At 45.7% G+C, this 11,574-nt stretch overlaps 1 protein-coding gene across 1 annotated transcript in view; it reads right to left on the reverse strand.

The window, feature by feature from the left end:
• Window positions 1–103, reverse strand: part of Kcnq3 (potassium channel, voltage gated KQT-like subfamily Q, member 3) — a 247,272-nt gene extending 247,169 nt beyond the window's left edge. The window contains exon 1 of the mRNA XM_013025131.1: window positions 91–103. Coding sequence (XP_012880585.1) covers window positions 91–103 — 13 coding nt within the window. The remainder of the gene's footprint in view (window positions 1–90) is intronic.
• Window positions 104–11,574: the final 11,471 nt, after the last annotated feature.

The following is an 11,574-nucleotide window of genomic DNA, read 5'->3' on the forward strand; positions in this document are numbered from 1 at the left end:
GAGGCCCCTGCCGCGCCCCGCCGCCCCCCTCGGCGCCCCCAGCCCTGCGCGCCCCCCCAGGGGAGGGGGCGGAACAGGTAGCCCCAAAACCCTGCCCCGCCATGGGCAGCACCTGTGCGCTTGGACCCTGGCACCTGACTCCCCAAGCTTCCGTGGACATTGGGGCTTCCCCAGAGCAGGGTGTGGAGGGGAGAGGAAAAAAGGGGGGGGGAGGTGGTGCACAGGGACTTAAGGTCTGCATTGGTCCTGTGGTTGTAGTTTGGGAGTGACTCCCCACTCCCTCCCTCTGCTTCTGTGGCCAAGTGCACTGTGAGCCCAACTGCAGGGCGGCTTCTCAGTTGGGGAGCCGGCTGCAGACCCCAGTGGGGCCCCAGTTGCTTGCATAGCTCCTGACAGTGTGCTGCAGAGGAGACATTCTGTTCTCTCTGGCTGGATTCTGCACCTTCTAGGGAACCCCAAACCCACCCACAGGAGTGAGCTTGTCTGGCTACAGTGCACCGCTCTCCAGGGTGCAGGTATCCGCACTTAGAATGAGGTCTAGTGAGAGGTGAAAGCCTTCAGAAGAATAAAAGCAAGCTTGTTCAGAATAATTCCCAGTGCAGAACAGAAGCAGGAGTCTGGGCTTCCAGGATGAGTGGACAGAGCTGCCTTGGATGGGCTGGGCCTAGAAGGCCCCATGGAAGTGAAACCCAGGTGGCAAGCCCAGGCAATGATGTTCAGAGCCAGGGCCAGGAGAAGCCTGGCTTGAGCTTATGGACAGCCAAGGAAGCCAGAGCCATCCTCAGACAGCAGCCTGGCTTGGTCAGCTGGTAGCAGAGGGCAGAATCCTTGTTTAATCCATCAAGGCCAAGGGTAGAGAAGCCCTGCGTTCCTATTGCCCTAGTGAACCTGTGTCTCCTTTACTTCCTGCTCACTCCTCTCCCAATCTTGGCTGAGATGGAGCGGAGGGGCCGGCCAGCAGGGCCAAGGATCCAACCTAGTGTGCAAGAAGAGGGCTCAGAGGGCTGCTGGAGTAAGCCCAGGGGAACAAAAGAGAAGGGCTGGGGAGGAGAGAGAAAAGCACAGAGTGAGAAGGCCCTGCCTGTGTGGAGACTTCAGAAGTCTCTGGATCAAGGAGGAAGGGGTTTTCCAGGAGGAAGTAGATCATTAAATCATTTTTAAAAGTGTGTTATTGCAACAGTGATAAATCGCTTGTTGCAAGAGAATAGTATGGCCAGAAGCTGACTCCAGGGTGAGAACTTAATATAAAACAGGAAGAGCAGGCGGCCACACTCAGTAAGGAAGGCTGCTGGGGGGGGGGGCAGGGGTGCGCTTGTGAGGTATGTGGAACAGCCCAGGGAAGAAGATGCTCCCTGCCCTTGTTCGAAAGTGGATTAAGGGTCCACAGGATGGTGAAGAGTAATAACCACAGACAGCACAAATTCTGGAAAGGAGAAAATGCCCAAGGAAAAGGTCTGGGCTGGACTAGGAAAGCTCCATGTCTTGGGAGCTGAGCATAGCAGAGCTACTCCAGCCCGCCTCTTAGCTCTGCCGCCCTCACACCACAAACACATTGCAAAGGTTTGGATAGGGGCTGCATCCCCTCTGGTCCTCACTGTGAGGTTATGAGAGTTGGGGGACTGGATCAACCCATGGTATTTAGAGGGTGGACCTTTGGGAGGCCATTAGGACTAGAACCCCATCAGAACAGAGCCCCAAAAATAAAGAGGGAAACCTTGTAGCCTGATGAAGAAGAGGGACAGCAATCACAATGCACACACGTGCCCTAGAGTAATACCCAGTGGCTCTTCAGGACTATGCCACGGGAAGATTATTACCAGGTTAAGGACCTTGCCTTTCAACTAAACTCATGAGCCACACAAACCTCCTTTCTTTATAAGTTAACAGCCTCCAGTATTCCATGATAGGAAGGGGAAACAGACTCACGCCCACACTGCAATTCTTATCCTTGTCTAATTCCAGCCACTTAAAGTTTCCTTTTACCCTCAATCCCTTCTGCTTTTATTTACTGGTATTTATGAGTACTTAAATTATTATACTTATATTTACTTTACTTATTTTCTATTTTCTTGCTAAGCAAAGTCAAAGACTAAGTATGGTATACCGAAACCTAGATGCGTGCCTGCCCTTTTAGGCTCTTAGGCTCTTGTCTTTACCAGTATTGTGATTTGAACTCAGGACCTCACACTAGTTCCACTTCCATACTTGACTAAGGCGCTACCACTTCACCCACATCTCCAGCCTGGCTTTCCAGTGGTTATTTTGGAGATGAAATCTCATGGATCTTTCTGGCTGGACTGACTTTGAATCATGAGCCTCTAGGATTACAAGCATGAGCCATAGGCTCTAAGCTTCTAGTAAACTCTAAATACAGCATAAATAAATGATGGATACTTTAAAGAGGAATGTCAAGCTCCTAGCACAATACCTAACATGTAATTACATGTTCAACATGCTGCTTACCAAATTGAGGATGCCGGCTGTTTTTGCTTACTGTTGTAAAAGTCTTTATTCTTAGTTCTTAGTACTCCTTGTAACTTAAGAAGCATAGTAATAAAAAAGAAACATTTTGACAGTGCTTAAAATAATGTCTCACTAGATAAACATACAAAGTGAATCTAGGACTATAGAAAGAAGATGTAAGAATTTATTACTGAGCACTTCATCAAAAGTTCGGACTTGCTAAAATGACAGTTTGGACCCTCAGGTTCAAACTCAGAGCCACAGACTGTCCCAGTATTGATGTGCTAAGATAAAATGCAAGGACTATTTTCATGCTTCTCAAAAACAATGAGGCAAACTCAATATCAGATTCATAACACTGATCCAATTAAATCCAATGATAGAGGAACTGCCAGGTAGTTGAGTCTGGAAAATTGATATATTTCAATGGGTTTATAATCCAATGGAGGTTTTGAAATACCACAAAAGGCACGTTTTCAAGTATGATTGAGAGTCTGTGACAAAAGCTCTCCCTACCACGCAGATTCCTACCTAAACTTAATCACATGTCCTGTGTCTCCTTGGAAGGAATCTTCTTTTGGCCTAAAGTTCTGAGTCTCAAGTGCCCTCTAGACAGGCCAGCAGGACAGTCAAAGACAGCATACCCACAAGGACTGCATTGCAAACAGGACAGACAGTCTATCTGGCTTTGAATCGCAGCACAATGTGTGACACCAAATCCCCAAACACTTGCTAGTCCCCCAATTTGCCAGTGGCTGCCTCACTCCACAGCTTAGTTTTTGCATTAGTCTGTTTTCTGTTGCTATTACTAACTACTTAAGACTTCATTCTTTGCAAAGAAAAGAGGTATATATGGTCGCAAAGAGGGTGGACCTACTGATTTATTCCCTGGCACAGGTTCTCGGCTGGTTCACATCATGATAACAGAGCCACAAGGACAGGCAAGGAAGGGTTTCTCATATTAGGACAAACCAACTCTTCCTTCCTCTTCCCCCGCTGGGAATGAATACGAGGCAAAAGGACAACCTTGCATGTGTCACTCAGCAAAGGACAGCTTAGGGGTGGCACGCTGTGACTTTGGGTTTCTTGCCCATGAACAATTAGCCTGTTTCATACCCCGTGCAAAGGAGAGATGGCGTGGCAGATGGGAAGACAGAGTGGGCGGGGCCTGTCTTGCTGTTTCATAGCAACCCTCTGGGGAAAACTCACCAGGGTTCCATAGGCATAGCTCCAGTGGTCTGGTGACCTTCCAGTGGGCCCTACCTGTCAAAGCTTCCACCACCTCTTACCATCACCACGCCCGGGCCTTGCTTCCCACACAGGAACCAAACGGTGCTATTTCTTCTTTTCCAAGTCTTAGGCCTCAGTGTACAGATGAGACTCACAGATGAACTCTTTCTCCCTTGCTGTGGAGACACTTGCTAGAAATAAGCAATGAGACAGACAGACGGGGCTTGTGTGAGCTTCAGTTTCTACCTCTACAGGTGCTACTTACTTTCTAGGACCTTCATGAGAAGAGGGTACTCTGGTGATGGTTGCTATGACTACACTCAAATAAGCAGGACAGAGGCTCTGGTTCACAAGCATTTGTAATGGTGGTCCTGGCTTCCTCTTTGCCCTGTTCCCAAAGTACATTACATTATTGATTCAGATTTTGTTTTTGAGGTTTTGTGGTTTGAGCTCAGAGCTTTGTACTTAGTAGGCAGGTGCTCTAGTCACTAAGTCATGTTTCCAGCCCTTCTCTGCATTGGTTATTTTGAGATACAGTCTTGCTTTTCTGATCATGTCTGACCTCTATCCACCTATTTCCTACCATGTATTGTAGCTGGGCTGACAGGCACATGTCCTACCATCCAACACTTTCCATTGATATGGGATCTCGTGAACTTTTATTTTCTTTGTGCCTTGTTTGCCTTGAACCATGATCCTCCTAATCTCAGTCTCTTGAGTTGCTAGGATTACAGGCTATTGCAGACCACTTTTAAATTTGCTTTTTTGGGGCACAAAAAAGCAGAGTCTTTGTATTATTGTAGATGAATTCCGAATAACAAATCAGCAAAAGGGCAATGATAGTCATTTGTCTTCTGTCTGTCTTGGTGATAGCTACTATCTCAACAGCTATTGCACACCAACAAGTGGCAGGAGCCAGCATGGAACCACTTAGTCTTGCTGAATAAGTAGGACTCCCCCCCCCTGGAAGCCCAGCCAGCTCCTGGGGTGTTTATCCTGAACCTTCAGATGAGGGGTGCAGCTGGAGGGCAGACACAACCCCTCTGTACAGATTGGCTATCTCTCCTGTGATGCTTTAGCCAACACCACTATGTGCACATCAGAACGCCAACTCATCATCAAAGAAGCCCACCTAAAATGGATTGGGGTTCACAAATGCTTACTCTGAACCTGCGCCTTCATCTTTGACCTCCAGGAGGTACCTGCAAGGCCACTGTATCCTTACAGCCAGGCGAACCCCGTTACTTGATTGTAGAAGACAGGGCAAGCTCTGATGTGTGGTCTAGTAATCTTGCCGTTCAGAAGAAAATGTATTTGGAAAAAAAAGATCTCAAGTCTCCTGATGTGTATTTTTGTATTATTGAAAACCATACTGCCATGATAGGTGATCTCCTTCCCCTCCTCCAGGCCTTGCTGCCTCCTTCCCTGAGCTTCCTGTCTCTCTACAACAGGAGAGAGACCCCCAGGACCACATGAGTGACAGGTGAGGGTAAAGCAGATCCTGGTGCAGTCCCTCAGCAACTACTGAAGGACTCGGTATGGATTGCTCTCAAGTACCAGGGATTTATTCCTCTGCATTTCAATAGTGATATTGACTCTAACCTTTAGTCTCCCATGTTTCTGACTGTTGCTTTTGTCATTTTCATTTAAAAAATTAGGTTGGGTATAATATTCATCCCATCCATTGAATGAATGAATGCATGCATGCATGCATGCATCTTTCCAGTGAGCATATACTGTTCATACATCGTTCCCCATCTATGGAAAACAGAGGGAAATAAGTAAGCAAAAACAGTTGTTAAGTGATTAATTTCATGTTTTTGCTATAAAGATGAGATAAGCAAATGCAAAACATTTCAGTCATCTGTATCGCCACTGCTTTTCAATGACCTGGCTCCTGATAGACACTTGTGATCGTAACACTGATTGAGTGCTTACTGTATACACCAGGCAATGGATGAGTGTCTGGAGTATCTCATTTAATCCTTGCAACTGTTCATGCTTGCTGCTCCCCGTATTAACCATGACGGAAATGACACAGAGAGGTTAAGTGCCCTGCCCAAGATTACGTAGCAGGGGGTGACAGTCCTGAAATTCCAGCATTCAACCTCAGGGTTTTCTGACTCCAGAATCTATGATTTTAATTTATTTCCATTTTTTATGTCTGTGTGTGGTAGGCTGGTCTTGAACTCAGCCTCCCCAGGGCTGAGATTATAAGCATATACCACTGCACCAGCTAGAGTCTCTGCTTCTAAACACTACATGATACTTCTTGAGAATGTTGTGCCAGGTACATGGTTCTGCTCAGGCAAAGTTTTAAAAACATCGTGGAGCCTGGGGTTTCCAGGGCTAATGGCTGACTGGAGTCAAGCTAGAACAGAGCTGGAGCCTCCTAGGATGGGCTTATACAGCTTATACAGCTACCAGGTTTTAAAGCATAGGGCCGTGACTTGCTTTAAGCATAGCCTGATGTGATCCCAGATACTTCCAGACCACGGAAGACAGCTTGGGAGTGGGAGGAACCAATGAGAACAATTCCAAAGCCAAGCCAAGCCAAGCTGAGCAATACCAAGGGCCAGAAAGAAGGTGATGGGATCCTGCAGAGGAAGGACTGGTTAAAAAGAAATGTTTAGAAAGGAGTTCCATCAAGAATTGAGATGTGAGAAAAATTAGGGCATGTCAGGGTCAGAAACAAGCCTGTTCAATGCCAGTCCCCCTCCATCCTGACGAAGGGCTCCCTGATAGGCTGAGAATATCTCCCCTGGCTCCCAATTGGCTCCTAGGAAGTCTGTTCCTTTCTGTTGCACCAAATTAAGCTCCTTCTCTTTGGGTCCTGATTGTGGAAGCACCTTGCTTAACCATGTCATTTACATATTCCAGTGATCCCTGCCATTTCCTGGCTAATGAGCCCATAGACCTGCTTTCAAGAGCATTCTGCCTAGGAGTCTCCCTGTGCAAGATGGCTGGACATAACAGGCGAAGACACTACTCAAGGTGTCTCCAAAAATGCAGCACTGGGGCCATTTGCCCCATCTCCTTCTACGGCTGCCTGGTCATGTCTCTGGAGGGCAGATCCATTATGCCTGGTGACCTGTCCCAGCCACAATGCTCCGTTTACCTTGGTGACAAGCAGAAAAGCTCCGCATCAAGTGGAGAAGGATTCTATGTTCCTATTGTGACCATAAAGAGCCTGTCACATGCACAGATCCTATTAAATCCAAGGTCTTCTTCATTTTCTTCTTAGAATCCTTACTGAGGGAAATCTGATGGCTCCATGCTAGGTTACTGGATTGTAACTAGCTACATAATGACGCTGAATAGGCAGAACTCAGGCCTTTAAGACAGCCTGCTCTGAGCAGGAATAGTGTCTGTGAAAAATGCCAAGTGTTTGATCCTTGGCAGGTTAAATAACCAGCCTTCCTAGGAAATGAGAATACTATTCATTACCTTGAAGGGTTATAAATGTTCATATTGAAGGAGTTAGCTTCTGTCAAACTTGCATATGTAGAAGCCCTTAATACACATTAATTAGTATAGACATTACCAAAGTAATTATTACTATACCTCCAATTTAGAAGAGAACTCTTGGGTAGCAAGGACAATATTGATCCCCTCTTAAGACAGTAACTCATATTTTATGTCACAGCCCGGTGTGCACAATACAATAAACATGTAACTAACCAAACTATCACTTTCTATTCCATCTTTCATAAAGGGCTGATTGTAAAACTTTTTTTTTTGCCAGAGTCATCATCAAAAATCACCCCAATCTGAGAGGTGTATGCAGCAGATGACTTGGCACCAGGAGCTTGAATTGTGAAATCAGGTGCTGCCGGACACTCCTTAGTCCTCCCCCAGCCTTCTCTCAGAGCACAACCCAGGTACAGCCTTGTGTGTACCAATCTCAGCTTCTTTTTTTTTTTTTTTTGTCGGTCGTGGAGCTTGAACTCTGGGCCTGGGCGCTGTCCCTCAGCTCTTCAGCTCAAGGCAAGCGCTCTACCACTTGAGCTAAGCACCACTTCTGGTTTTCTGGTGGTTTATTGGAGATAAGAGTCTCATGGACTTTTCCTGCTCAGACTGGCTTTGAACCGCGATCCTCAGATCTCAGCCTCCTGAGTAGCTAGGATTACAGGTGTGAGCCACCAGCGCCTGGCTTAAATCGCAGCTTCTCATGGGGACACTTGTTATGTCAGATTAGGACCCAAAATGAGGCCTCATTTTGGTTCAGTTATCTCTTTACCAGTCCTTTCTAGGATATAACCTTCTGAGTTTCTTGGAAAGCACTTCAGGGTACAAATCTGAGGTAGGAGACACAGGTCAGCCTATCACATGAATCCACAGCAACTTTTTCACCTTCCATTGAAGAGTCATGAATAGAACCTACGAAGTGCTAAAGTAGCCAAGACTCTTCTCTAATATCTTCATGACCACAATACCTCTCCCAACTCCTATTGTTTAATAAAGAATTTGCATATTCACTGGTGGCCCTTTCTATGGCCAATGCCTCACTTTTAAGCATCTTCCCTGCTTTCCCTTTGCCAGGTGGAATATCTGTTAGCACAAACACACAATTCAGGAATGTGCCTAGACTTCCCAGGGTTGGAGAAGCATGGCTGAGCAGAGATCAAACCCAGGCTTTCTTCCAGAGCCCAGACTCCGCTCTTGGATAATTCTCTACTTGAGGCAAGGTTTTCTCCAGCTGATGTGAAGATGACAGAGGGTGGGAAATTCTGGTGTTAAGCAAGAGGTCATGGGTGACACAGGTTCGCGCGTTTGAATCCATCTCAGTCTTGGCACTTTGTCAGGCCCTGGGGCTGTTGTGTCAGCTCACTCCAAGTCTGGGAAAGGAAGATGTGTGTAATGCTTGCTTCCCGCTCCATGGTCCTTAAGTGTTCACCCCTGCATGACCAGTTCCTGCAGCCACATTGCTGCTGCTGTGTGCCCATCATTAGTCTCTCTGAACCTTACTCCTCATTCTTTTTCTCTGTGTGATGTATTATCTAAACAGTAGCTATCTCATTGAGAAATTATTGGAAGATCATTTGATGCAGGTATGATCCTGAGTTATTCAGCACTTAGTTATGATTTTGCCCATATGATTCAAATTGATCAAGAAAAAAATGAAAAGCCTTCCTTCCTTCCTCAGAAGAAAAACAGTGAGGTCTCTTTTAACTTGACTTAGGGCTTCCTTTCAAGTAGCTGTTCATTTTCAAGTTTTCTGAGACCACTCCTACAAGTGGAAGTTCCTAGGCCAGAATTGTAAACCCCTGGTCTCCAAAGACCAAGCCCGGACTTCTAAATGATATGTAAAGTGCTATGCCCAACACCTACCACAAGAGGGAGGAATTCCTAAATGGTCATTGGGGATTGAGATGAAGAAAAGGAGGAAGATAAAACAAACATTCAGAGAATTGGGCCCCCAGTTCTGGGGAAGCAGTCCAGCCTCAGTGCTCACCCAAGGCCACACTTGGCACAGCCCTGTTCCACAAGAGCTTCCCACCCTGACCCCACACTTTCTCTGTAGGAAGTGTGCATGTGGTAGACTGCAGGCACCCGAACCGGAACCGTCCTCTCCCATTCTTCTCCTTGCTCTCCCATGAATTCTTTGTGGCAGAAAAAAAGCTGCAAATATTTTATTAAAGTATCATATACTATTTATGATCATAGTGCCATACTAACATTATCCTTCCAATTTAGAATGTTTTCTCTAATTCTTTTAGTACCTGTTGTCTGAGGTGGGGGTGGGGTGGTGTTAGAACCCAGGACCAGACTATATAATTGGCAGGCTCTCTGTTAACTGAGCCACAGTTCAGCCTGTTTTGCTTCTTAGTTATTTTTTAGGTAACGTCTGATTTTTCTTGCTCATGTCAATCTAGACTGTGATCCTCCTGCTTTAAGTGCTCCCATAGCTGGAGTGACAGGTGTGTGAAGCAGTACACCAACCTTTGCTCATGGAGATAGGATTTCATTTGCTTTTGTGTGTGTGTGTATGCTGGTCCCAGGGCTTGAACTCAGGACCTGGGTGCTGGCCCTGAGCTTTTTTGCTCTGCCACTTGAGACACAGCTCCACGTCTAGCTTTCTAGGGGGTTGATTGGAGATAAGAACTTTTGTATCCAGGATGTATTTTAACCACGATCTCGTTTCTCAGCCCCCTGAATAGCTAAGGTTACAGGCAGGAGCACCACCGGCACCCAGCTTTCATTCACTTTTTGTGCCCTGGTTGGCTTCAAGCCTCAATCCTTCCAATCCCTACATCCCAGGGATCTAGGATTTACAGGTATGAATCACTGTGCCCAGCCACATAGTTTTCTTTCTATCTCTCAATTTTTTTGTTTGTCTGGTGCTTGAACTCAGAGTCTTGGCGCTGTCTCTGAGCCTCTTCGTGCTCAAGGCTAGTGCTCTACTACTTGAGCCACCACACTACTTCTGGCTTTTTCTGAGTAGTTTGTTGGAGTTAAGAATCTCATGGGCTTTCCTGCTTGGGCTGACTTTGAACCATGATCCTCAGATCTCAGCCTCCTGAGTAGTTAGGATTCTAGGTATGAGCCACTGGCACATAGCTAAATTATCATTTACTTTTATTTTTATTTTTTGCAGTCCTGAGGCTTGAACTCTGGGCCTGGGTGCTACCCTTAGGCTACATAATTTCTTCAAAAACATTTTTCTGTCCATATTTTTTTTTGCTTCTAACACAACCTGATATGGACTGAGAATCAGGAGAAAAGTTACTGTTCAGCAAATATTTATTGTGTCTTTAAAAGAACCACACTTCCCAATAACAATAGACTGGTTTCCATAACTTGTTTTGACTAATGGATTAAGTCAGAAGTGAAAATGCACCACCTAGCCAGCCACCAGTGGCTCACACCCGTAATCTCAGGAGACTGAGATCTGAGGATTACAGTCAAAGCCAGCATGGGCAGGAAAGTTTGTAAGCTTCTTACCTCCAATAAACTGCTCAGAAAAAACCAAAAGTGGCACTGTGGCTCAAGTGGTAGGGCACTAGCCTTCAAGTGGTAGAGCACTAGGCTTGAGCAAAAGAAGCTCAGGAATAGCACCCAGGCCCTGAGTTCAAGCCCCAGGACTGGCACCAAATTAATAAATAAACAAACAAATAAATAAATACAGGACTTCTAAACCTGGAAAGTAAGGGAATCGCATGTCGGGTTGCTTCCTAGGAGTCCTGACTCACACTATGAAAAAAACCCAGCCCCAGACAGAGACAGAAGAGAAGAGCTGTCCTCATACCCCACATACGACCTAAAGCAATGGCAAGTTTTGTCATTTCCTAGAAACTGGCATATGGCATTATTTGGAGTTCTTCCAGTGAAGTACTAGAGTCCTTCTAGGAATGATCACACTCTACAGTGATGTCCATCTCTCTGATACTATTACACCGCATTGCAGGGGTAGATGGCAATCTGTAGAAAACGAAGAGCCAACAAGTGAATTTCATCCAGTAGAAACACAACGGATATGTGTCTACAGAAAGATGATGCTAAATGTTTTATTTTGTGACCTGCATTGCATCTTTTAGTAAAGATATTTCATCATTGCTACCTACTTCTTCCTGTTCTACAAAATCTCCCTTGAATTGACATTAATATGAATGAAAATCTGTCCCATGTATTCATTCACACACAATTTTATATAGCCATGTCTATATCTATATCTCTATATCTCTCTCTGTCTCTGCCTCTGTCTGTCTCTGTCTCTGTCTCTGTCTCTCTCTCCACAAGGAGGAGGCTGTGGTCCACAGTAGATCATCTTTGACTGACCAGCCTATTTGGGCCTCAGTGTAGAATGAGATTTGAGCAGCTGTTTTTTTGTTTTGTTTTTTTGTTTGTTTGGCTCTGAAATTGCTCCTCTTGAGGTCTTAC

Source organism: Dipodomys ordii, unplaced genomic scaffold (assembly GCF_000151885.1).
Source record: "Dipodomys ordii isolate 6190 unplaced genomic scaffold, Dord_2.0 Scaffold82, whole genome shotgun sequence".
NCBI lineage: Eukaryota > Metazoa > Chordata > Mammalia > Rodentia > Heteromyidae > Dipodomys > Dipodomys ordii.